At 37.9% G+C, this 27,933-nt stretch overlaps 4 protein-coding genes across 6 annotated transcripts; all 4 read right to left on the bottom strand.

The window, feature by feature from the left end:
* Nucleotides 1–3,144: 3,144 nt before the first annotated feature.
* On the bottom strand, nucleotides 3,145–7,725 carry LOC141840921 (wall-associated receptor kinase 4-like). Its single transcript, XM_074729027.1, is given in 5 exon segments — nucleotides 3,145–4,613; nucleotides 4,854–5,003; nucleotides 6,163–6,439; nucleotides 6,441–6,748; nucleotides 6,846–7,725. Coding segments are annotated over 5 exon segments (2,844 nt in total). The 3' UTR covers nucleotides 3,145–3,384.
* Nucleotides 7,726–10,435: 2,710 nt separating this feature from the next.
* Nucleotides 10,436–14,596, bottom strand: LOC141846236 (wall-associated receptor kinase 3-like). The gene is made up of 5 exons (XM_074734245.1): nucleotides 14,557–14,596; nucleotides 13,586–14,464; nucleotides 13,057–13,512; nucleotides 12,090–12,200; nucleotides 10,436–11,853 (listed from the first exon to the last, which is right to left on the bottom strand). The coding sequence occupies exons 1-5, from the start codon at nucleotides 14,594–14,596 to the stop codon at nucleotides 10,622–10,624; spliced, it is 2,718 nt and encodes a 905-aa protein (XP_074590346.1). The 3' UTR covers nucleotides 10,436–10,621.
* A 2,027-nt stretch (nucleotides 14,597–16,623) lies between these two features.
* On the bottom strand, nucleotides 16,624–20,635 carry LOC141824941 (wall-associated receptor kinase 3-like). The gene is made up of 4 exons (XM_074712292.1): nucleotides 19,729–20,635; nucleotides 19,170–19,619; nucleotides 18,325–18,483; nucleotides 16,624–18,080 (listed from the first exon to the last, which is right to left on the bottom strand). Exons 1-4 carry the CDS (start codon nucleotides 20,633–20,635, stop codon nucleotides 16,852–16,854), a joined length of 2,745 nt encoding a protein of 914 aa, XP_074568393.1. The 3' UTR covers nucleotides 16,624–16,851.
* Nucleotides 20,636–23,386: 2,751 nt separating this feature from the next.
* Nucleotides 23,387–27,316, bottom strand: LOC141817451 (wall-associated receptor kinase 3-like). 3 transcript variants are annotated; one of them, XM_074705120.1, is made up of 5 exons: nucleotides 27,228–27,316; nucleotides 26,090–27,025; nucleotides 25,478–25,966; nucleotides 25,165–25,275; nucleotides 23,387–24,927 (listed from the first exon to the last, which is right to left on the bottom strand). In XM_074705120.1, exons 1-5 carry the CDS (start codon nucleotides 27,265–27,267, stop codon nucleotides 23,699–23,701), a joined length of 2,805 nt encoding a protein of 934 aa, XP_074561221.1. In that variant the 5' UTR covers nucleotides 27,268–27,316; the 3' UTR covers nucleotides 23,387–23,698. The 3 variants fall into 3 exon arrangements, with proteins under 3 accessions (XP_074561221.1, XP_074561283.1, XP_074561339.1); XM_074705182.1 differs by having other exon boundaries at nucleotides 26,090–27,016; XM_074705238.1 differs by having other exon boundaries at nucleotides 26,090–27,151; nucleotides 27,228–27,242.
* Between the last annotated feature and the right edge of the window lie 617 nt (nucleotides 27,317–27,933).

Here is a 27,933-nt window from a genome sequence, read left to right as displayed (position 1 = left end):
GTAAATCGAGAAACTGCAGTTGGTCACGACGCAGGAGGGTATTGTCTGACTTCGTCAGGATTCGAACCCTTGCCCTCTTCTGCAAGTCAGCTGCGCCGTAACCAACTCAGCTATGCCTCGGGAGCAAAGACAACTCGATCTATTGTTCACGCGCGCGCATGATTTTATCATAAAACAGAAAATAATTAAAAACAGAGACAATTCATAATTAATTGTTAACATAATTAATGAAACGGTTAATTACCTCGACACCGCGTATATATTTAATTGATTTTGTAAGAATTTTCTTTCAAATGGGAAAAGCAATCAAAAGATGATGGGCATCTGAATTGACCGTCGTATGCGCTTTCCGATTTATCCTGGTGGTCGGTGGGAAACTTCCATGGGACCGGATCAACCACTCCCAGGGATTGAGTCCATGAAACTGACTGAGATTTATCATTTTCTTTTTAATTGATGGCAACACCAAAAAAGAGTATCCTGTATTATCATTATTATTGAAAGAATGATTCACTTTAAATATTAAAACAACAACATATATACATGTAATTAATGTTCTATCTAAAATGCTCTCCTGTATCCTATTTAGAATTATTTTAATCAAAATTGTATCATTTTAGAAGCAAATTACTTTTCCCACCCCTTACACGGCACCCCTCTCCTCCTCTCTCTCTCTTTCCCATTCAAATGACCATTTTATTCTTTCTTCTATTTTTTAATTTTATTTTACTTATATATATATAATTTAATTTTAATTAAAATTGAAAAAAATTGAAAATTTATATAAAATTGGAAAAAAATATAATAAACAAAATTGATTAAAAATAAAACTAAATAAAATTTATATAAAATTTTAAAAATAAAATATTGATAAAAATAATAAATAAAATTGATTAAAAAATAAAATTAAATAGAAATTGAAAAAAAATATGGTATTGATGGAAAAAATAATAAATTAAATTAATTAAAAAATAAAACTAAATAAAATTAAAAATATATGAGAGTTATTTTTAAATAAAATTAACACACATATGGAATATGGAATATATATGGAAATTTATTTGCAAAAGATCGTTTGCTTGAGTATAGGCACTAAGGTACTTGAACTCAAGTGACAATTTATAGACTAGAACTTATAAGCACACACTCTTAATTCTTAGTAGAACTTCAGATTTCTTTCGTGTGTTCTGCTAAGAGCACACCAAGGGGTTTTATATAGGATAAGGTGATAATGGATAAGTGAGATTGGGTACACATGAGGGCCCATCGCATCTCAATTTTTATTTAATTTTATTTTTAATCAATTTTATTTATTATTTTTTATCAATACTTTATTTTTAAAATTTTATATAAATTTTATTTTTTAATTAATTTTGTTTATTATATTTTTTTCAATTTTATATAAATTTTTAATTTTTTTTCAATTTTAATTAAAATTAATATATATATATATATATATATATATATATATATATATAAGTAAAATAAAATAAAATAACAGAAAAAGGATAAAATGATCATTTGAATGAGAGAGAGAGGAGAGGGGGTGCGGTGTAGGAGGTTGAAAAGCAGCTCTCTTTTAAAATTGCCTTTGGTCATCTTAAAACTATTTTAAGATAACTTCACTTTATAATATTTTGATAAAAAATAATACCACTTTAGAGTTTCAACGTGGTATAATTTTATATAAAATAATTTTAAAATTGTGCTGTTTTATTTTATATAAAAAAGCACAGTTTGACCAGCGCAGTTCTTCACCAAAGCGCCTCCGCCTCTGCTCACCACTGCCCTAGGAAAAGGAATGGATCGGGCAAGGTTTTAGCGTCCCCTTGCTGCCTCAACTGCGAAAGAACGAGAAGAAGAAGAAGAAGAAGATAGAGCGAGATTGGTCCTCTCTCCGCTCTTACTCTCGCGTCGCCGCTGATTTCATTTGGAGGGTGATTCGCCTGAAATCTATCTCAGATACACCTCAATTTTTGTGCCGGTTCCTTTAGGGTAACCATCGTTAGTGAAACAGTGGGAGAAACCCTAAGCGAGGATCACCGGACACCTTAGAGACGCATTCTTGGGGATTTATGCCCTCAAGGCTTCTACTTGGGGGAAAACCATAAGATGCAGGTTTTGTTGCTCCTTAGTGTTCTTTTTTCCCTGCAAGCTTGTTTCACTGTTAAAACTAGTTATGTTATGCTTCTTGAAAATTAGTCTCGATATGTCACAATTGGACGTCTGCCAAGTACTCAGTTTTGTCAATTTCTGGATAGTGTAAATTTTGATGATTTAGAGGGCAAGAAAAAACACTGTTAGATGAGTGATAAAAGAAGAGAGTAGAAAGTAACAAATTACAAATGATAGCGTATTAATTGAAATGGTTTCTTGCTTGTCTACATTGCATTCTATCTTTCTATCTCTGAATATAGAGATAAAAGGTAATGTGGATGGCAGCCAAAAAAAGTCAAAATGGCTGCAATAGGCACAAGACAACTTCTACTATGCCATGGCTGCCATAGATGTAACTTCCACCAGGGACACACAAATTATACTATGGGCATTTGATAAACATAAATTTTACTATGTCCAAACAATGGAACTTTAGTAGGTGGCTGGCTTGTTCAATAAGTAGTTTTACCTGAAATGTATACACCACAGTTTAAGTTGCTTCCATATCATCTCCTATTCATGTTAACTCCAGAATTTTTATGTCACTATTCACCATCATCAGTGAAAAAAAAACATAAGTTTTCATAAAAATATGAACATGCCTTCCATCAAAATATACATTGATAATGCCTAGTCATAAAAAGAGATCTATTATATATATAAAGAGTAACATTCATGAAGTTAATACCAATTATTACATTAAGCAAACACAAACTTTGACATAATAAATTGTAGCATACACACTCCAATACCAATTATTACATTAAGCAAACACAAACTTTGACATAATAAATTGTAGCATACACACTCCAATACCAATTATTAAGCAAACACATTGACATAATAAATTGTAGCATACACACTCCAATACCAATTATTACATTAAGCAAACACAAACTTTGACATAATAAATTGTAGCATACACACTCCAATACCAATTATTACATTAAGCAAACACATTGACATAATAAATTGTAGCATACACACTCCAATACCAATTATTACATTAAGCAAACACATTGACATAATAAATTGTAGCATACACACTCCAACTTTATTTTATGATGCATCCTACTTGCTCCAACGACACAGAAATTGTTCTGGAAGAAATTCTCATGCCACTGTAAGCATGCTTGCACAACAGATTAACTATAATGATAGTCTACAGAGCATTCCAGCTGGTTTAGACAACAAGCAGTAGAGACATGATGCTTAGAGAAAGCAAACTCATCGAGGTGAGTATGGTTGATGGTACATTAGATCTTTCTCTGAGCTGTAACTAGTAGAAGTACCTTGATTTCTTTGGTCCACCGATTCTGTTGAAGGATCAAATGCATCACTCAGGTTAGTCTCCATTGTTTCATTGTCTTCTGCAAAAGAAGGTAGCCTCTTTTTCGTCATTCTGATCCTTCTAAGCCCTTGCAATTTGTACTCAACTTCTTTCATGGTTGGTCTCTCCGCCCCCTTCAACCTCAAGCACATTTCTACCATCTGCATGATTTCCAAAAGCTCTTCTTTGTTTGCTTCTTTCAAAACACGATCCTCCACAAGATCAAGACCATGGTTTTCTCTCATTGCTTGAAGAAACTGCTTTGGTAGGTTCACCTCATCGCCATGCTCGCTTGAGTAAATAGGAGCTTTCCCTGTCAACAGTTCTAGGAGAATGACTCCAAAACTATATACATCGCTTTTTTCTGTCAACTCACCTGTTTGATAATACTCGGGATCCAAGTATCCGAAGGTGCCTTGTACAGCAGTGACCACATAATTTTGATCAAGTGGAATAAATCTTGAAGCTCCAAAATCAGATACTTTTGCAACGAAATTATCGTCTAGAAGAATATTTGATGATTTAACATCTCTATGAAAAATAGACATCGAAACATCCGAGTGTAAGTAGCCAAGTGAGCATGCAACTTCTGTAGCAATCCTCAAGCGATCATCCCACGATAATTTAGATTGTCCATTGGGAACATGGAGATGATGTGATAGGGTGCCATTTGATATAAATTCATATATCAGTAAGGGGATTTCAGTCTCCAGGCAACATCCAAAAAGCTTCACTATGTGCCTATGATTAAGCTGAGAAAGAATTGCTACCTCATTAATGAATTGATCTATCTCACTTTTTTTCAGATTTGTGGATTTCTTTATGGCAACAACTCGTTGATCTGTTAAAATTCCTTTGTAAACTACTCCATGTCCTCCACGACCAAGCATCCGAGTTTCATCAAAATTGTTTGTTGCTTTTTCTATCTCTTCCAGTGGAAATAATTTAGTTCTCTCAGCATCATGTTCGCTTGTAGAGATCAATTGTTGCAGCAATAAACCATGATTCTGCTGAAAGTTTTTTTCTCTTATTTGCTTTTGCATTCTTTCCTTCCATTTCTTACTTAGGATGACCGACACTACACACAAGAGTAGCAGGCACACATTGCCAGCAGTGATGATCAGAGCTGCACCATTTACAAGAAAATTAAATTTCACAAGTCTCATATATTTAATTTGGTGATACCTATTATGAACTACATGTTATATACAACACAGTCTACCTTTGTATCTTCTAATAGTGTTGTGCTAACTTTTAGTAGTTTGTTTTCATTTTTCTTTTTTATGTTACAATTGATTCGATCATCACATGATTTATACATGTTTAACCAAACCTAACATTTCATTCTCAAGTTTCAAGGACTTACCAAACATAAGAGTTCTCTTCTTGGTACGACGGATGCACCCTCCTATCATTGGATCACCATATGTTCCTGGTTGACACGTGCAATTGTAACTGCCCTCTGTATTCGTACAAATCCCCTTGCAAATATTGGGACTGTCACACTCATTGATATCTAAAGAATAACAAAAACATAGGTGAGTTTGTTATGCACACCAATACCATGAAAAATAGAGGGACCTAAAAAACAAAGTGATTTTACATGAAATCAATTAATTAAAACTTATTTGACAATGAAGTTACAACTTATGTTTTGCACTTGTAGCTATTTTTTTCCCGAAAGTTTACAGAAATTCGAAGTCTCTTCTAAACCTTTTTTAATGGTGGATGAAGTCCCTCAAACCTATATATGCTATAGCTTTTGAACCTAAGTATTAAAGTTTTTAGATAACAACATATATTTTGGGAATGGTCATATGTACTTACTTTCTTTCAAGTGGATTGATGTACGTAGTTGATGAGCTAGAAAATAAATATAATTCGTCTTCCTTTTGATGTTTTTTGTTACCATATATTGTAGTAGTAATTGGTTTGCTTATGTTCCATTCTTTTTGGAATTCCATTTGTTAATTTGTTAATATTTGTCAGTGCATTTGGGACATATTTTTATGACAGAGATGTTAGTTTTGTAATTGCTTGGCCATTTAAGAACAACATTTTATTTATTATCTTCTACAAAAAGGTGAAATCCGTCACCCCAACGGCCCCACACGTTCGGCCCCACGACCATTTGTGAGGAACATTTTATTTATTATCACTTCTATATATCCTGGTTCAGAAACAATTAATACCCATGTTTATATGTGAAGCTACTGGTTGATTATTCTATGTACGATTCTTTCTTATGATGTTCTGGCTATTTCTTTCTTTCTTTTTTTTTGTTCGGTTATTTCTTTTTTGATAATTCAGGTATCCAGATTCTTATAGACCAAAACAATCCTTGAGGTGGACGATTTTCTCCTTGTTCACCTACTCGATAAATTCAAAAGCGCTCACAGCTTTACCTAACAGCCGACTTCCACAGTCGAAAATTTACTATAAACTTTGCCCCTATGAATCCACCAAACAGCTTACTACTGTACCATGTGTGCCCGGCCGGGGGCTGATTCTGATTATTTCTGATTTAGATGAAATGTTGTTTCTTGTTTCTTGGTTTATAGTTTTTTGAATATTATAAAGAAACACCCTTATTTATATAAAGTCAAGAATTATCTTTTAGAATGCACAAAAAAAAAAAAAAAACTTTTAGCTAGGGAGAGTTTTCAGGTAGATACCTTTGCATCCATTCACTATGTATGGATTTCCCGTATAACCTTTCCCACACCCGCACAGGTATCCCAATTGATCTCCCTTGCTGCCGTTTATGTACGGTATTCCTTTATAACCGTACCCAGGCCGGCAATTGTAGTATAAGGCTCCCAACTGTCCCAACTGATTACAATCAGGAGAGAATCCCAACTGATGTCCTTTGCTGCCGTTTATGTTGCGGCATGTGACGTGCTCGCTGACGCATGCGAAGAGCGACTTGTTCATTCTGCGACTTGTTCATTCTAGCATTCTCGCAGGAATGAGAGGGGATCAACCAACTGTATACGTAACGTCCTTCAGTGAGAGTGAGGTCTTCTGAAGAATTTCTCACTTCCGTGAGATACAGTTCTCCGCTTTCCACGTCTACCTTGCTCACATTTTTGTCCCGATACTGGAGAACGGAAGGAGTCGTAGTTCGGTTGCAAGATAGTGCAAACGATGAGGCTCTGTAGCAATCCGATTCATCATCAAGTCCAAAAGGAAATGGTATATCGACACTTCCGCATTTTCTTGTACAATTGCTGGCTGGATATATATTGGCAGTTGTAACGTCTGTGGACATTATATTAATCGATCGTGATAATCAATGCAATAATATAGGTGAATTAATTATGAAGGGAATATATGAAGTTGTTAAAACATTAATTACCTTTGCAGCCATCAGTTACGTAGGGATTGCCTTCATATTCACCTGAACAACGACAATAATATCCGACGGTGCCATCCCCCGTGTCACCCGGAAGGGCATCGAGGCACTCACTGTTGCTGCTTATGCAAGCATACGTCCCCATGTCGTTCATTGCCTCTGCACATGAAGAGTGATCGTCTATGTACCAAGACAGTCTAGGCCCCAAAGAACTCGTTCTCATGTGAGCGCTGACTGCAGTGGCATTAGTCAATTGCAACTGAGTATATATATGGTCGAGTCGAGTTAAACGAACTCCTAAGGAGACACGGTCTGGAATATCAATACGGCAATGTTCATGCCGGTATACGAAGGGCGACAAATCTGGGGCGACGTCCAAGCAAATGGTAGAGCAATTATCTATGATGGCATTATTGTTGGTGAGATCGACTAGACTGGCATTGACGTTGCAACCAGAAACAAACAGAAAGTTGTCTGTCTCCCAAAAGTTGAAGTTGTGGTACTTTTGCAGATCGATCAGTGGGGCGGTGATGGAACTCTGGTTGACGCCCATTCTGATAACTGGCAATTTGAAGTACACATACCCTGAAGATAAATCAATACTAGTGACCTCGAGTGTGCCATTGCCTTTGAAGAGCCGGGCTGGCACACTGCTATTGTATTGCTGGCGGCAGGTAAGGTTGAAGCCGGGAAGGTAGCAGCCATGGCCGATGCCGAAAGGGTATTGGATGCTGATATTTCCGCAGCTTGTCGGACAGTTGGATGGGAGTGTAAAAGTTCGACTTTTAATTGACGTCGTTTTGGTCTGTTGTGCTCCGCACCAAGGAGATCCCCAAGTAGTACCGAGAGCAAGTAGTAGCAGTAACACTTTCCCCCACTCCATCCCTGGGCATAGCATGTTTCATTGATCGATCACTCAACTGTTCAATACCTGTCTGATTGAGCTACTTCATATAGAACGAAAATAGGAGACTCACCTTGGCTTGGTTGAGCTTTGAAGAGAAGTACGCACGACATCGGTCTATCGCGAGGCTGTTATTCGATATAGAAGATGGTGAACTTAGAAGACGATGACGAGGTCTTCTTAACAGAGTCTAGTGGACTTAGAAGGCGGTGACGGGGTCTTCTCAGTCAGATTTAAAAGCAGGCTCAGGTTCATGCTTTGCTGATAAAGGTGCGCCAAAAAGAAAGTAAGAAGGAAAGGAGACAGAATGCAAATGAAAAGGAAGAAATGCCATGACTGTACGTCATCGAGATCCTCGGTCCGTCAATTCTTGGTTGCATGAAAAAGCTGCTGCTGATTCACTTGTGTATCAATTATACTGAGCCGTTTTGGTTGTGAAACCATTTTTTATTGGATTGGTGGTACGAAAAAGACCTGCAAATAGAGAACTACCAGAAGCAAACCTCTCGTGTAAGGAAAATCTATAAAGTCCGTTTTTGCTCGGGTTCCATCGATATTTAGTATATTGACTGTTGGTCTGTTGGACGGTAAGCCATTTTAATTTTTGAATTTATTCTCCGTGAAAATTTTTTATAGAATTAGTTTGATTATCTATGCTGTAAAAAAATCTAACAAATGGCACATGTACCAACTGGCAACTGTGACGCCATGATTATTATAAGCAGCAGCCAAATAGGAACTGATCGGTGGATTTTGCTGCTGGCTTCCCGTAAAAATCAGGACTGTAAACTTTTTATTCACATGGTGACGTTTTTCTTTTAAAAATGTAATAGTTTTCTCTTTTTTAAAAAACTCGCTGTCTCAAACAACTTTGATCAAAGTTGATAAAAAAATATCTCCAATATAAAACTATTTGGGTGAAAATAATTTTAAAGTTGGAATTGCTTTCCTTAAAGTTGCTTTAAATAAAGCAACTCCAAAGTGATATACATTTGATCAAAATAATTCTAAAGTGGAGTAAAGATGAGTATTTTGTAGAAAATCAAAGATATGAGATGTTATTTTAAAATTTTTTAAAGTGAGATTTCTTTTTAATGACGATAATAAATAAAGGTACATTCATTTTTATTTTTCAGTCAATATGATTTTACACTTGAAGACAAATACAATGTAGAAGATATATATTAGAGAATTTTATGGCATATTTATTTTTTTAAAAATAAAAAAAATTACTGATATGTTTGTTGGAAATATGAATGGATAAAAGAAGTGGATGGAGAGATAAGTCTACGTTTAATTTCTATATAATTTAAATTAAATATATCTCTTATATCTCCGATAATATCTCCAATAATATTCTTGAAATGTCATTACTGATATAGTTTTGCAAACCAACCGATATTGCTTATGTCCAAAATGTGCATTTTTGAACATGTAAATATTTGAATAATTAAATGATTAGCATTGACTGACATAGATGATGTGGTATTAGATTTTTAGAATATCTTCAATGGATTTCAGGGGCATTTAATTCAAGTTATAATATGATTATCAGATGATCATATTATTTGTTTATTAGGAAGAGGAATGGGTGTTTCAGCATCCTTGTCCCTTGCTCTCTCAACTGTGAAAGAACGAGAAAAAGAAAAGAAGAAGAAGAGAGTAAGGCTGGTCTTCTCTCCACTCTCACCCTTGCGTCGCTGCTGATTTCACATTGGAGGGTGATTCGCCCGAACTCCATCTCAGATGCATCGCAATTCCTGTGCCGGCTCCCAAGGGGTACCATCGTTAGTGAAATAGTGGGAGAAACCCTAAGCGAGGATCACCGGACACCTTAGAGATGCTGTCTTGGGGATTTATGACCTCAAGGCTTCTACTTGAGAAAAAACCTTGAGATGCAGGTTTTGTTGCTTCTTAGTGTTATTTTTTCCCTGCATGTTTATTTCACTGCTAAAACTAGTTATAATTTGCTTCTTGAAAATTAGTCTCGATATGTCACAATTGGACGTATGCCAAGTACTCAGTTTTATCAATTTTTGGATAGTGTAAATTTTGATGATTTAGTGGGAAAGAAAAAGCACTGTTAGATGAGTGATAAAAGAAGACAGTAGAAAGTAACAAATTACAAATGATAGCGTATTAATTGAAATGGTTTCTTGCTTGTCTACATTGCATTCTATCTTTCTATCTCTGAATATAGAGATAAAAGGTAATGTGGATGGAAGCCAAAAAAAGTCAAAATGGCTGCAATAGGCACAAGACAACTTCTACTATGCCATGGCTGCCATAGATGTAACTTCCACCAGGGACACACAAATTATACTATGGGCATTTGATAAACATAAATTTTACTATGTCCAAACAATGGAACTTTAGTAGGTGGCTGGCTTGTTCAATAAGTAGTTTTACCTGAAATGTATACACCACAGTTTAAGTTGCTTCCATATCATCTCCTATTCATGTTAACTCCAGAATTTTTATGTCACTATTCACCATCATCAGTAAAAAAAAAAACATAAGTTTTCATAAAAATATGAACATGCCTTCCATCAAAATATACATTGATAATGCACCTAGTCATAAAAGGAGATCTTTTTATATATATAAAAAGTAGCATTCATGAAGTTAATACCTATTATTACATTAAGCAAACACAAACTTTGACATAATAAATTGTAGCATACACACTCCAACTTTTGTTTATGATGCATCCTTCTTGCTCCAGCGACACAGAAATTGTTCTGGAAGAAATTCACATGTCACTGTAAGCATGCTTGCACAACAGATTAACTATAATGATAGTCTACAGAGCATTCCAGCTGGTTTAGAGTTTAGACAACAAGCAGTAGAGACATGATGCTTAGAGAAAGCAAACTCATCGAGGTGAGTATAGTTGTTGGTACATCATCTCTTTCTCTGAGCTGTAACTAGTAGAAGTACCTTGATTTCTTTGGTCCACCAATTCTGCTGAAGGATCAAATGGATCACTCAGGTTAGTCTCAGTTGTTTCGTTGTCTTCTGCAAAAGAAGGTAGCCTCTTTTTTGTCATTCTGATACTTCTCAGCCCTTGCAATTTGTACTCAACTTCTTTCATAGTAGGTCTCTCCGCTCCCTTCAACCTCAAGCACATTTCTATCATCTGCATTATTTCCAAAAGCTCTTCTTTGTTTGCTTCTTTCAAAACACGATCCTCCACAAGATCAAGAGCATGGTTTTCTCTCATTGCTTGAAGAAACTGATTGGATAGGTTCACCTCATTGCCATGCTCATTTGAGTAAATAGGAGCTTTCCCTGTCAACAGTTCTAGGAGAATGACTCCAAAACTATAGACATCGCTCTTGTCTGTCAACTCACATGTTTGACAATACTCAGGATCCAAGTATCCGAAGGTGCCTTGTACAGCAGTGAACACATAATTTTGATCAAGTGGAATAAATCTTGAAGCTCCAAAATCAGATACTTTTGCAACCAAATTATCATCTAAAAGAATATTTGACGATTTAACATCTCTATGAAAAATAGGCATAGAAACATCCGAGTGTAAGTAGGCAAGTGAGCATGCAACTTCTGTAGCAATCCTCAAGCGATCATCCCACGACAATTTAGATTGTCCATTGGGAACATGGAGATGATGTGATAGGGTGCCATTTGAAATAAATTCATAGATCAGTAAGGGGATTTCAGTCTCCAGGCAACATCCAAAAAGCTTCACTATGTGCCTATGATTAATTTGAGAAAGAATTGCTACCTCATTAATGAATTGATCTATCTCACTTTTTTTCAGATCTGTGGATTTCTTTATGGCAACAACTCGTTGATTTGATAAAATTCCTTTGTACACTATCCCATGCGCTCCACGACCAAGCATGCGAGTTTCATCAAAATTGTTTGTTGCTTTTTCTATCTCTTCTAGTGGAAATAATGTAGTTCTCTCAGCATCATGTTCGCTTGTAGAGATCAGTTGTTGCAGCAATAAACCATGATTCTGGCGAAAGTTCTTTTCTCTTATTTGCTTCTGCATTCTTTCCTTCCATTTCTTACTTAGAATGACCAACATTACACACAAGAGTAGTACGCACACATTGCCTGCAGCAGTGATGATGAGTGCTGCACCATATACAAGAAAATTAAATTTCACTAGTCTCATATATTTGATGATACCTATTATGAACTACATGTTACAACACAGTCTACGTTTGTATCTTTTAATAGTGTCGTGCTAACTTTTAGTAGTATTACACTTTGTTTTCATTTTTCTGTTTTCTGTTACAATTGATTTGATCAGATGGTTTATATATGTTTAACCAAACCGAACATTTCATTCTCAAGTTTCAAGGACTTACCTAACATAAGAGTTCTCTGCTTGGAACGAGGGATGCAGTAGTAATTGCCCTCTGTATTCTTACAAATCCCCTTGCAAATATATTTCTCAGGATTGTGGCATTCATTGATATCTAAAGAACAACGAAAACATAGGCTAGTTAATTATGCACACCAATACCATGAAAAATAGAGGGATCTAAAAAACAAAGCGATTTTACATGAAATCAGTTAATAAAAGCTTATTTGACAATGGAGTTACAATTTATGTTTTGCACTTGTAGCTATTTTCCCCCCAAAAGTTTACAGAAATTTGACGATACAAACCTAATTTAGCTAGAAAAATTTTACTCACCTTGTCTAGTTAAGACATCAAAGTCTCTTCAAAACCCTTTTTTAATGGTGGATTAAGTCCCTCAAACCTATGCTGTAGTTTTGAACCCAAGTATTAAAGTTTTTAGATTGCAATATATATTTTGAGAATGGTCATATACACTGACATTCTAGCAGATTGATGTAGTTGATGAGCAAGAAAATAAATGGAATTCGTCTTGCTTTTGATATTTTTTGTTACCATATATTGTAGTAGTAGTAATTGGAATTCCATTTGTTGATTGGTTTAATATTTGTCAGTGCACTTGGGACATCATTTTGGATGGCATAGACTTGGACAGAGCTTGAATATGGACGGATTTGATGACGAACTTGATTATGATGATGATGATGAGTTTGTTGATATGGATGGAGGTTAGTTTTGTTATTGCTTGGCATGTCAAGAGCAACATTTTATTTATTATCTCTTCTATATACCCTTGTTCAGTGTCAGGAAACAACACCTATGTTTATATACGAAGCTACTGGTTGATTATTCTATAAAAGTTATACCATTTCAAAGATGTTTAGAATTGTCTCTATAAAATTAAAGTTTTTGGAGATGATTATAATTGTTTATAAAGTTGCTATCTGGAGATAGGGAGAGTTTTCAGGTACCTTGGCATCCCTTCACTATGTACGGATTTCCTGTATAACCGTCATCACACTTGCAGCGGTATCCCAATTGATCTCTTTTGGTGTCGTTTATGTTGTAGCATGTGCTGTGCTGGCTCACGCATGCCAAGAGCGACTTATTCGTTTTAGCATCCTCGCAGGTGGAATCAGAGGTGATGAACCACGTATATCGGTAACGTCCTTCAGTGAGAGTAAAGACTAGTGAAGAATTTCCCACTTTCCTGAGGTGCAGTTCTCCTTTTTCCATGTCTATAGCAGTCACATTTTTGTCCTGATACTGGAGAACGGGAGGAGTCGTTCTTCGGTTGCAAAATAGTTTAAATGGTGAGTCTCTGTAGCAATCCGGTTCGTTATCAAGCCCAAAAGGAAATGGTATATCGACACTTCCGCATCTTCTTGTACAATTGTCGGCTGGATATAAATTGGCAGGTGTAACGTCTGAGGACATATATTAATCGTAATTAATAATCAGTGCAACAGAGAAGCATGCATCTTTAAGAAAACTAATTACCTTTGCAGCCATCAGTTAGGTAGGGATTGCCTTCCGTTGCACCAGAACAACGACAATAATATCCGACGCTGCCTTTCCTGTCACCAGCAAGGGCATTGTGGCATTCACTGTTGCTGCTTCTGCAAGCATAGGTCCTCATATCGTTCATTGCCTCTGTACATGAAGAGTGATCGTCCATGTACCATGACAGTTTAAAATCCGTACTTCCGAACGTGTAGCTCGTGGAGTTGCTGACTGCGGTGGCATTAGCCCAATGCAATGTACTGATCTGGTAGAGTGGAGTTAAATGAACTCCTAAGAAGACACGGTCTGAAAGTCCCTTTCCAATCTGAATGCTGCAGTTTTGATACTGGATTACGAAGGGCAACAAGTTTGAACCCCCGTCCAAGCAAATGGTAGTGCAATTAGATAGGATGGTGTTATTGCTGGCGAGGTCGACTAGACTGGCACGAACATTGCAACCGGAAACAAACAGAAAGTTGTCTGTCGCCCAAAAGTTGAAGTTGTGGTAATTTTGCAGATCGATCAGTGGGGCGGTGATGGAAGGCTGGTCGACGCCCATACTGATAATTGGCAATTGGAAGTACACGTACCCTGAAGGTAAATCTATACTAGTAACCTCGAGTTCACCCATGAAGAGCCGAGCTGGCACGTATTGCTCGAAGCAGGTAAGTTTGAAGCCGGGAAGATAGCAACCGTGGCCGATGCCGAAAGGGTATTGGATGCGGATATTGCCACAGCTTGTCGAACAGTTGGATGGGAGAGCAAAAGTTCGTTTTTTAATTGACGTCGTTTTGATCTGTTGTGCTCCGCACCAGGGAGATCCCCAAGTAATACCAAGTGCAAGTAGTAGCAGTAACACTTTCCCCCACTCCATCCCTGGGCATAGCACGTTTCGTTGATCGATCACTCAACTGTTCAAGACCTGTCTGATTGAGCTATATCATGTAGAACGAAAATAGGAGACTCACCTTGGCTTGGTTGAGCTTTGAAGGGAAGTACGCACGACATCGGTCGATCGCCAGGCTGTTAACGATAAAGAAGATGGTGAACTTAGAAGACGATGGCGAGGTCTTCTTAACAGAGTCTAGTGGACTTAGAAGCGGCGACGGGGTCTTCTCAGTCAACTTAAAAGCAGGTCCAGGTTCATGCTTTACTGATAAAGGTGCGCCAAAAAGAAAGTAAGAAGGAAATGTTGAGTGAATCATGGACTTGCCACCTACTGTCTCCGCCACATCATTTTCTTTTGCTTCTTTGAAAGATAAAATCTGCCCGTCTAGCAGTCTTACATGATCGACTATACGACTTTCTATGAGAAGATAATTCGGAAAATTACAATTCTACTACGAGAGAGGGCATGCATCACTTTCTTTTGCACAAGTATTTGATGTTGCTCTTGATGTAGGTAGAGCCTCTTCTAGTGAGTGTTTTTGGTCCCTCAATAACAACTTGAATGGATCGAGAGAAGGGAGAAAGTAATGACGTTGATTCATGAGCAACGAAGAGAAGAACAAGTCATGATTGACAAGGAAAATAGGGGTGGAGTTTATAAAAAAAAGTAGAAATTTTATAAACAAAGTGAATTAATGTAGACATTTTGATGTTAGGGAAGTTCACTGATCTTGCTTTCTCCATCAATGAAATAGCTTTTGATCGGTTTGCTCTCTCATAATGAAAGGAATATCATATGTTTGCTCAAGTTTCCTCTCTCAAAATGAGTAGAATGAGAATGTAAATCGATATTGCTTCGTTACGGTGCTAATGGATAGCAGCAATTTGTTTCTAAGATATAATGCGATGAAGTTGAATGTTTTTTGGGCTGGATCGATCTGGATCGTCTAATCTGGAAGGTTGTAACCCTTCACATAGTCCACTTTAATCTCATCATCAGATCTGAAGGGTTGTGACCCTCAGATCTCTCTTCTTGCCATCAGCCATCGGATCTGGATCTAATAATCCATTCGATCTGACGCTTCAGATCAAGTTTTATCCCCGATCTAATGCTCCAGATCGCATCACATGCGATCCATCACACCTCTTTGATCAACGGTTGCTGCGACGACGCGTATGTGCAAAATGCAAAGTGTGCCTTCAAAACACCCATTGCGCACATGGTAGGCTGCTCGCTCCTGAGAAGAGAGCACCTGATCTTTTTGTGTTAACTCCATTAACATAGCATCATTAATAAGGAAAGAAAACACATCAAAAATTTTCGATGTGGGCCTATTCCCCGTACATTTTCTTATATATAATATTAATTAATAATTAATGTTATTCGGGCCGACTTTAAACAATTAATTTTCCATTCACCTTTAATCGGTTTTGAGCAAATTAATAGTCTAAATCTATCTACGCGAAACGTATATTTTGATTTTGAAGTCAATTACGACTCTTATCAATTGATGACATTCCGATTTTTTTACAAAACTATATTAGTCCATTAAGATCTCAATATCCAACAGTAGGTAGACAGACCTAATGCATTGAGTCTAACTCAGCTCTATAACATGTCATTAGATAAATATAAAATGAAATAAAATAAATAATTCCAAATTTTTTGGGACTTAAATATAGTTTAAGTATTTTTTTAAGTTTTCAGACCCTCGTTTATATTTTTTTACATATGGATCCCTGCTCTTCTATAAATAGCAGGGTGGTGAGCTCGATGGAAGCTGAACAGAGCAAAGTAGAGCAGTGACTAGTTCGCAGATGTCTTCGTCCAACGAAATCCCCGACACCGAGGTGATCACAGCCCAGAACTTTTCCGCCGCGGATAACACCTTCGCCTGCGCCGGACTCCGTCAGCAGAAGAGCTTTAAGGACTTCTTCCCGCCCCACCTGAAATGTATACACCACAGTAATATAGTATGAGTTGCTTCCATATCAGCTCCTGTTCATGCAATTCCAGAATTTTGATGTCACTATTCATCATCATCAGTAAAAAAAAACTAAAGTTTTCAAAATAACGCCTAGTCATAAAAAGAGATCTATTATAAGTAAAAGAGTAGCATTTATGAAGTTAATACCAATTATTACATCAAGCAAACACAAACTTTGACATAATAAATTGTAGCATACACAGTCCAACTTTATTTTATGATGCATCCTACTTGCTCCAACGACACAGAAATTGTTCTGGAAGAAATTCACATGTCACTGTAAGCATGCTTGCACAACAGATTAACTATAATGATAGTCTACAGAGCATTCCAGCTGGTTAATTTAGACAACAAGCAGTAGAGACATGATGCTTAGAGAAAGCAAACTCATCGAGGTGAGTATGGTTGATGGTACATTAGATCTTTCTCTGAGCTGTAACTAGTAGAAGTACCTTGATTTCTTTGGTCCACCAATTCTGTTGAAGGATCAAATGCATCACTCAGGTTAGTCACAGTTGTTTCATTGTCTTCTGCAAAAGAAGGTAGCCTCTTTTTCGTCATTCTGATCCTTCTCAGCCCTTGCAATTTGTACTCAACTTCTTTCATAGTAGGTCTCTCCGCCCCCTTCAACCTCAAGCACATTTCTATCATCTGCATTATTTCCAAAAGCTCTTCTTTGTTTGCTTCTTTCAAAACACGATCCTCCACAAGATCAAGAGCATGGTTTTCTCTCATTGCATGAAGAAACTTCTTTGGTAGGTTCACCTCATCACCATGCTCGTTTGAGTAAATAGGAGCTTTCCCTGTCAAAAGTTCTAGGAGAATGACTCCAAAACTATATACATCGCTCTTGTCTGTCAACTCACTTGTTTGATAATACTCAGGATCCAAGTATCCGAAGGTGCCTTGTACAGCAGTGACCACATAATTTTGATCAAGTGGAATAAATCTTGAAGCTCCAAAATCAGATACTTTTGCAACGAAATTATCGTCTAGAAGAATATTTGATGATTTAACATCTCTATGAAAAATAGACATAGAAACATCCGAGTGTAAGTAGGCAAGTGAGCATGCAACTTCTGTAGCAATCCTCAAGCGATCATCCCACGATAATTTAGATTGTCCATTGGGAACATGGAGATGATGTGATAGGGTGCCATTTGAAATAAATTCATAGATCAATAAGGGGATTTCAGTCTCCAGGCAACATCCAAAAAGCTTCACTATGTGCCTATGATTAATCTGAGAAAGAATTGCTACCTCATTAATGAATTGATCTATCTCACTTTTTTTCAGATTTGTGGATTTCTTTATGGCAACAACTCGTTGATCCGTTAAAATTCCTTTGTAAACTGCTCCATGTCCTCCACGACCAAGCATCCGAGTGTCATCAAAATTGTTTGTTGCTTTTTCTATCTCTTCCAGTGGAAATAATTTAGTTCTCTCAGCATCATGTTCGCTTGTAGAGATCAGTTGTTGCAGTAATAAACCATGATTCTGCTGAAAGTTCTTTTCTCTTATTTGCTTTTGCATTCTTTTCTTCCATTTCTTACTTAGGATGACAAACATTACACACAAGAGTAGTAGGCACCCATTGCCTGCGGCGATGATCAGAGCTGCACCATTTACAAGAAAATTAAATTTCACAAGTCTCATATATTTAATTTGGTGATACCTATTATGAACTACATGTTATATACAACAGAGTCTACCTTTGTATCTTCTAATAGTGTTGTGCTAACTATTAGTAGTTTGTTTTCATTTTTCATTTTTATGTTACAATTGATTTGATCATCGCATATATGGTTTATATATGTTTAACCAAACCTAACATTTCATTCTCAAGTTTCAAGGACTTACCTAACATAAGAGTTCTCTTCTTCGTACGAGGGATGCACCTTCCTATCATTGGATCACCATATGTTCCTGGTTGACACGTGCAATTGTAACTGCCCTCTGTATTCTTACAAATCCCCTTGCAAATATATTTCTCGGGATAGTCACACTCATTGATATCAATAACAAAAACATATATAGGTGAGTTAATTATGCACACCAATACCATGAAAAATAGAGGGACCTAAAAAACAAAGTGATTTTACATGAAATCAATTAATTAAAACTTATTTGACAATGAAGTTACAATTTATGTTTTGCACTTGTAGCTATTTTTTCCCAAAAGTTTACAGAAATTCGAAGTCTCTTCTAAACCTTTTTTAATGGTGGATGAGGTCCCTCAAACCTATATATGTTATAGCTTTTGAGCCTAAGTATTAAAGTTTTTAGATAACAACATCTATTTTGAGAATGGTCATATGTACTTTCTTTCTAGTGGATTGATGTACGTAGTTGATGAGCAAGAAAATAAATGTAATTCGTCTTCCTTTTGATATTTTTGTTACCATATATTGTACTAGTAATTGGTTTTTTTATGTTCCATTCTTTCTGGAATTCCATCTGTTAATTTGTTAATACTTGTCAGTGCACTGGGACATATTTTATGACAGAGACTTGTTCAGAACTTAAATATGGACGGATTTGATAACAGATCGACTTGATTCTGATGATGATGAGTTTGTTGATACGGATGGAGGTTAGTTTTGTTATTGCTTGGCCATTTAAGAACAACATTTTATTTATTATCTCTTCTATATAAAAATTAAAAAAAAACTTTTAGCTAGGGAGAGTTTTCAGGTAGATACCTTGGCATCCATTCACTATGTACGGATTTCCTGTATAACCTTTCTCACACCCGCAACGGTATCCCAATTGATCTCCTTTGCTGCCGTTTATGTTGCGGCATGTGACGTGCTCGCACACGCATGCGAAGAGCGACTTATTCATTCTAGCATTCTCGCAGGAATGATAGGGGATCGACCAACTGTATACGTAATGCCCTTCAGTGAGAGTGAGGCCTTCTGAAGAATTTCTCACTTCCATGAGATACAGTTCTCCCCTTTCCACCCCTACCTTGCTCACATTTTTGTCCTGATACTGGAGAACCGGAGGGGTCGTTGTTCGGTTGCAAAACAGTGCAAATAATGAGTCTCTGTAGCAATCCGATTCGTTATCAAGTCCAAAAGGAAATGGTATATCGACACTTCCGCATCTTCTTGTACAATTGTCGGCTGGATGTATATTGGCAGTTGTAACGTCTGTCGACATTAATCGTAATAATCAGTGCAACAGAGAAGCATATATATCATTAATTCTTCCAATATAGGTGAACTAATTAAGAAGGGAATGAAGTGGCTATATAATCACCTTTGCAGCCATCAGTCAGGTAGGGATTGCCTTCATTTGCATCTGAACAACGACAATAATATCCGACGGTGCCATCCCCCCTGTCACCCGGAAGGGCATCGAGACAACCACTGTTGCTGCTTATGCAAGCATAGGTCCCCATATCGTTCATTGCTTCTGTACATGAAGAGTGATCGTCCATGTACCAAGACAGTCTAGACTCCGAACTGCCGATCGAGGAACTCATGTAGGCGCTGACTGCAGTGGCATTATCCAAATGCAACCGAGTCTGGTCGAGTCGAGTTAAATGAACTCCTAAGAAGACACGGTCTGGAAGACCCTTCCCAATCTCAACCCTGCACTTTCGACGCCGGATTACGAAGGGCGACAAATCTGGACCGACGTCCAAGCAAATGGTAGAGCAATTATATATGATGGCATTATTGTTGGTGAGATCGACTAGACTGACATTGACATTGCAACCAGAAACAAACAGAAAGTTGTTTGTCGCCCAAAAGTTGAAGTTGTGGTAATTTTGCAGATCGATCAGTGGGGCGGTGATGGAACTCTGGTCGATGCCCATTCTGATAACTGGCAATTTGAAGTACACATACCCTGAAGATAAATCTATACTAGTGACCTCGAGTGTGTCATCGCCCATGAAGAGCCGGGCTGGCACACTGCTATTGTATTGCTGGCGGCAGGTAAGGTTGAAGCCGGGAAGGTAGCAGCCATGGCCGATGCCGAAAGGGTATTGGATGCTGATATTTCCGCAGCTTGTCGGACAGTTGGATGGGAGTGTAAAAGTTCGATTTTTAATTGACGTCGTTTTGGTTTGTTGTGCTCCGGTTGAAGCAGCGTAGCAACAGTTCCAGCGAGATCCCCAAGCAGTAGCAAGTGCAAATAGTAGCAGCAACACGTTCCCCATCCCTGGGCATTCTTTGATCACTCAATTTGGCACATATATATTAGAACGAAAAAAAGAAACGGCAGTTTTGTGTGCGAAGCAAACAAAATTTGTTTGCACTGAAAAGTGAAGAGGACATTGCATGGTTCCTCCTCCAGCTTTTAATCAAAAGAAAACAGTAATTCCACTGTACTATGAGTTGGATTTGTTCTTTAATTTGCGAAGAGAGACTCACCCTGGCTTTGTTGAGCTTTGAAGAGGTACGCGCGACATCGGTCGATCGCCAGGCTGTTAGTCGATATAAAGACGGTGAAGAGGTCTTCTCAGCAAAATCAATCAATTTAGAAGACGACGACGAGGTCTTCTCAGCGAAGTCAGTCAACTTAAAAGCAGGTTCATGCTTGCTGGTAAGGTGCGCCAAAAAGAAAGTGGGAAGAAAAGGAGAATGACATATATAACTGTATGATCGAAATCCTCAATCTGTCATTTGTTGGTTGCATGAAAATAGATCAGCAAACAGAGAACTACCAAAAGCAAACCCATCGTGGAAGGAAAAGCTATCAATTTAATTATAGTATATTCAATTTTTGTTACTGGAATCCTTGCTGGTATCGACATGGTTAGCTCTGAGAAATTTTCAAATATCCTTACTTTCCTCTGTTTAACTACAAAAATAACTGCATATGTTTTTAGAGCCAGTGAAGAGAAATTAGAGACTGCATTGGACATTCATCCTAAATGTTCTGTTTTATCTTGCTGCGAAACTGAAGTGGAATAAGGTTCTCAGATTTGAAATGCTTGAGACAGATGTTGTCCTATATTTATAAGATATTTTCTTTCTTTCTTTCTTTCTTTCTTTTTACAATGAAGTGACGTAATGAAAATGGATGGAAACTTCATTTACATGTTATTTAATCAAAAAAATATCACAAAACAATTTTATAAGTAGTCTTTAGACATCTTTAATTCTTTATTAAATGTGACAATGCAAAATCTGTACGGGAAGAATTCAAGATATATAAGATCATTTGGTAAACTTTGTTTCCTTAATTAAAAAAAATTCTACTAATCGATAATTATTAAATTATTTTAATAAAAAATTGGACCAGTTGACATGGTGAGTCTTGCCCGGGTTCAACGTGGCAAGGTAAGTCAACAGATAGTCCAACCTGGTCGATCCCGAGGTCCACGGTCAACGCTGTCCTAGTAACCCCAGCCTAGGAATCTTGGAACAGTCCATCCAGTCCGTCCGGATAAACCTGCTTACCCGGCCCGTTGGGCCTAGCAATCCGTTTACCCAATCACGCACAGCAATGGCTGATCCCGAGTAAACGTCTCACTCTGGTGTCACCACGTAGAGCCCGCCTTGACCAGTCTACCTGGCTTACCCATACTCATTGACTTACTCGGTCCGCACAGGCATCTACTTTGCCTATCCGGGTAAGCTTGATTAACGTCAGTCCCGGGTAACTGCATCACTACTGGGTCATTACCCGGGTTACCCCTCGCTTAGCCTATCCTGGCTTGCTCGGCTCGCTCAATCCATTTGGGTCATTCAATCTGCCCGGTTTGCCCAACATAACACTTATTTTACCCGGTTGATCCTCACTATAATCATTCTCGGGTAATCTGCCTCACCTTACCATGGGAAATCAGCTTACTCGGACTACTTAGTTTGCTTGGTCTGCTCGACCACCCAGTTCACTCAATCTACCTGGATAATCCCGACCATCGTCGGTCCCGGGCATCCTCTCCCACTCCGACATCAATCCCGGCTCAAGTCCTCTAGCTAATAGACAAATATAATGCAGACAATCAAGCGTGTAAACTGCTGTACAGGGGAAAAGGCTATAGTCATGTCTCCACGCTTCACCTCGTCGCTACTGCCAAGCTTCTATTTACAGCTAAACGACAAAGGGGTCGTACAGCATCGCGCCGCAGAACAGTTATAGGCGCATCGTCCTTGTTTCCTAGATGTCACCCTACTGGTGTAGGTGTCAGCCACGTCCAAATTCTGTCCCCTCGGATACCGCCATAGCCTGCTCCCCTAGCAGATGAAATGCTCACCTCACAGGTATATCAGTTCCCATGCAGGTATCAGTTCTCTCTCTCTGAACTCTTACATTCCCATAACTACTACTGCTATTTTCTCTTCTTTCATCTTCGTCGGAAGACTGACCGCAGGCCCGTCTTTTTATTGTAACGATCTGACCCGTCCGTCTATGGAAATTCTACTTATCCTGATCCCTATTTTCTATGGGTCATGGGCCTAATGCATTGAGTCTAACTCAGCTCTATAACATGTCATTAGATAAATATAATACGAAATAAAATAAATAATTCCAATTTTTTTAGGACTTAAATATAGTTTAAGTATTTTTTTAAGTTTTCAGACCCTCGTTTATATTTATTTACATATGGATCGCTGCTCTTTATAAATAGCAGGGTGGTGAGCTCGGTGGAAGCTGAACAGAGCAAAGCAGAGCAGTGACTATTTCGCAGATGTCGTCGGCCAACGAAATGCGCGACATCGAGGTTATCACAGCCCAGAACTTTTCCGCCGCCGATGAAACCTTCGCCTGCGCCGGACTCTGTCGGCAGAAGAGCTTTAAGGACTTCTTCCCGCCCCACCTGAAATGTATACACCACAGTTTCACGCAATTCCAGAATTTTGGTGTCACTATTCATCATCATCAGTAAAAAAAAACTAAAGTTTCATAATAACGCCTAGTCATAAAAAGAGATCTATTATAAGTAAAAGAGTAGCATTCATGAAGTTAATGCCAATTATTACATCAAGCAAACACAAACTTTGACATAATAAATTGTAGCATACACACTCCAATACCAATTATTACATTAAGCAAACACAAACTTTGACATAATAAATTGTAGCATACACACTCCAACTTTATTTTATGAAGCATCCTACTTGCTTCGCAGACACAGAAATTGTTCTGGATGAAATTCACGTGTCACTGTAAGAATGCTCGCATAACAAATTAGCTATAATGGTAGTCTACCGAGCATTCCAGCTGGTTTAGACAACAAGCAGTAGAGACATGATGCTTAGAGAAAGCAAACTCATCGAGGTGAGTATGGTTGGTACATTACATCTTTCTCTGAGCTGTAACTGGTAGAAGTGCCTTGATTTCTTTGGTCCACCAATTCTGTTGAAGGATCAAATGCATCACTCAGGTTAGTCACAGTTGTTTCATTGTCTTCTGCAAAAGAAGGTAGCCTCTTTTTCGTCATTCTGATCCTTCTCAGCCCTTGCAATTTGTACTCAACTTCTTTCATAGTAGGTCTCTCCGCTCCCTTCAACCTCAAGCACATTTCTACCATTTGCATTATTTCCAGAAGCTCTTCTTTGGTTGCTTCTTTCAAAACACGATCCTCCACAAGATCAAGAGCATGGCTTTCTCTCATTGCTTGAAGAAACTGCTTTGGTAGGTTCACCTCATCGCCATGCTCGTTTGAGTAAATAGGAGCTTTCCCTGTCAAAAGTTCTAGGAGAATGACTCCAAAACTATATACATCGCTCTTGTCTGTCAACTCACTTGTTTGATAATACTCGGGATCCAAGTATCCGAAGGTGCCTTGTACAGCAGTGAACACATAATTTTGATCAACTGGAATAAATCTTGAAGCTCCAAAATCAGATACTTTTGCAACGAAATTATCATCTAGAAGAATATTTGATGATTTAACATCTCTATGAAAAATAGACATAGAAACATCCGAGTGTAAGTAGGCAAGTGAGCATGCAACTTCTATAGCAATCCTCAAGCGATCATCCCACGATAATTTAGATTGTCCATTGGGAACATGGAGATGATGTGATAAGGTGCCATTTGAAATAAATTCATAGATCAGTAAGGGGATTTCAGTCTCCAGGCAACATCCAAAAAGCTTCACTATGTGCCTATGATTAATCTGAGAAAGAATTGCTACCTCATTAATGAATTGATCTATCTCATTTTTTTTCAGATTTGTGGATTTCTTTATGGCAACAACTCGTTGATCCATTAAAATTCCTTTGTAAACTACTCCATGCCCTCCACGACCAAGCATCCGAGTTTCATCAAAATTGTTTGTTGCTTTTTCTATCTCTTCCAGTGGAAATAATTTAGTTCTCTCAGCATCATGTTCGCTTGTGGAGATCAGCTGTTGCAGCAATAAACCATGATTCTGCTGAAAGTTCTTTTCTCTTATTTGTTTTTGCATTCTTTCATTCCATTTCTTTTTTAGGATGACCAACATTACACACAATAGTAGTAAGCACAGATTGCCTGCAGCAGCGATGATGAGAACTGCACAGTATACAAGAAAATTAAATTTCACAAGTACTCTCATATATTTGGTGATACCTATTATGAACTACATGTTACAACATAGTCTACCTTTGTATCTTTTAATAGTGTTGTGCTAACTTTTAGTAGCGTTGCACTTTGTTTTCATTTTTTTTTGTTACAATTGATTTGATCATCACATGGTTTATATATGTTTAACCAAACCTAACATTTCATTCTCAAGTTTCAAGGACTTACCTAACATGAGAGTTCTCTTCTTGGTACGAGGGACGCAATAGTAACTGCCCTCGGTATTCTTACAAATCCCCTTGCAAATATATTTCTTGGGATAGTCACACTCATTGATATCTAAAGAATAACAAAAACATAGATGAGTTAATTATGCACACCAATACCATCAAAAACACCAATACCATCAAAAAAAAAGAGGGACCTAAAAAGATAATTATATATATATATATATATATATATATATATATATATATATATATATATATATATATATATATATATATATATCTGGAGATAGCTGGGGAGAATTTTTAGGTACCTGTGCATCCATTCAGTACGTATGGATTTCCTGTATAACCTTTCTCACACCCGCAACGGTATCCCAATTGATCTTCGCTGACGTTTATGTTGAGGCATGTGGTGTGCTCGCTCACGCATGCGAAGACCGACTTATTCGTTTTAGCATTGTCGCAGGAATGATAGGGGATCGACCAATTGTATACGTAACGTGCTTCAGTGAGAATAAGATTGGGCCTGGGACTGGGACTGGGAGTGGAGAATTTCGTCCCTTGTGAAGAACTTCTCGATTCCATGAGATAAAGTTCTCCCCTTTCCACCCTTACATTGCTCACATTTTTGTCCTGATACTGGAGAACGGGAGGAGTCGTTGTTCGGTTGCAAGATAGTGCAAATAATGAGTTTCTGTAGCAATCCGATTCATTAACAAGTCCAAAAGGAAATGGTATATCGACACTTCCGCATCTTCTTGTACAATTGTCGGCTGGATGTATATTGGCAGTAGTAACGTCTGTCGACATTAATCGTAATAATCAATGCAACAGAGAAACATATATCATCAATTCTTCCAATCCAAGTGAACTCAAGTAATTAAACTAATTAAGATGGGAATGAATTTTTGTTAATTAATTACCTTTGCAGCCATCAGTTAGGTAGGGATTGCCTTCCGTTGCACCAGAACAACGACAATAATATCCGACGGTGCTGCGATTCCCGTCACCAGCAAGGGCAATGAGGCAATTACTATTGCTGCTTATGCAAGCATAGGTCTCCATATCGTTCGTTGCCTCTGTACATGAAGAGTGATCGTCCATGTACCAAGACAGTTTAGACTCCGAACTGCCGATCGAAGAACTCATGTAGGCGCTGACTACAGTGGCATTAGCCAAAGCAATTAACTGAGTCTGGTTGAGTTGTGTTGAACGAGCTAAACGAACTCCTAAGAAGACACGGTCTGGAAGTCCCTCGCCAATATAAACACTGCAGTGTTTACGCCGTGTTACGTAGGGCGACAGATCTGGACTGACGTCCAGGCAAATGGTAGAGCAATTATATATGATGGTGTTATTGTTGGTGAGATCGACTAGACTGGCATTAACATTGCAACCAGAAACAAACAGAAAGTTGTTTGTTGCCCAAAAGTTGAAGTTGTGGTACTTTTGCAGATCGATCAGTGGGGCGGTGATGGAAATCTGGTCGATGTCCATTCTGATAACTGGCAATTTGAAGTACACATACCCTGAAGTTAAATCAATACTAGTGACCTCGAGTGTGTCATCGCCGATGAAGAGCCGGGCTGGCACACTGCTATTGTATTGCTGGCGGCAGGTAAGGTTGAAGCCGGGAAGGTAGCAGCCATGGCCGATGCCGAAAGGGTATTGGATGCTGATATTTCCGCAGCTTGTCGGACAGTTGGATGGGAGTGTAAAAGTTCGACTTTTAATTGACGTCGTTTTGGTCTGTTGTGCTCCGGTTGAAGCCGCGTAGCAACAGTACCAGCGAGATCCCCAAGCAGTAGCAAGTGCAAATAGTAGCAGCAACACGTTCCCCCGCGCCATCCCTGGGCATTCTTCGATCACTCAATTAGGCACATATATATTAGAACGAAAAAAAGAAACGGCAGTTTTGTGTGCGAAGCAAACAAAATTTGTTTGCACTGAAAAGTGAAGAGGACATTGCATGGTTCCTCCTCCAGCTTGTAATCAAAAGAAAACATTAATTCCACTGTACAATGAGTTGGATTTGTTCTTTAATTTGCGAAGAGATCTCACCTTGGCTTTGCTGAGCTTTGAAGAGAAGTACGCGCGACATCGGTCGATCGCCAGGCTGTTAGTCGATATAAAGACGGTGAAGAGGTCTTCTCAGCAAAATCAATCAATTTAGAAGACGACGACGAGGTCTTCTCAGCGAAGTCAGTCAACTTAAAGGCAGGTTCATGCTTGCTGATAAGGTGCGCCAAAAAGAAAGTGGGAAAAAAAGATCAGCAGATTGAGAACGTAACTACCAAAAGCATACCCATCGTGGAAGGAAAAGCTATCAATTTAATTATATAGTATATTCAATTTTTGTTTCTGGAATCCTTGGTGGTATCGACATGGTTAGCTCTGAGAAATTTTCAAATATCCTTACTTTCCTCTGTTTAACTACAAAAATAACTGCATATGTTTTTAGAGCCAGTGAAGAGAAATTGGACATTCATCGTAAATGTTCTGTTTTATCTTGCTGCGAAACTGAAGTGGAATAAGGTTCTCAGATTTCAAATGCTTGAGACAGATGTTGTCCTATATTTAGAAGATATTTTCTTTCTTTTTACAATGAAGTGACGTAATGAAAATGGATGGAAACTTCATTTACGAGTTATTTAATCAAAAAAATATAACAAAACAATTTTCTAAGTAGTCTTTAGACATCTTTAATTCTTTATTGAATGTGACAATGCAAAATCTGTACGCGAAGAATTCAAGATATATAAGATCA

The sequence above is a fragment of the Curcuma longa genome, chromosome 1 (assembly GCF_044706935.1).
Source record: "Curcuma longa cultivar G26 ecotype Majalengka, Jawa Barat chromosome 1, ITB_CL_G26_1.1, whole genome shotgun sequence".
Taxonomy (NCBI): Eukaryota; Viridiplantae; Streptophyta; class Magnoliopsida; order Zingiberales; family Zingiberaceae; genus Curcuma; species Curcuma longa.
This window is presented reverse-complemented; position numbering and strand designations above follow the sequence as displayed.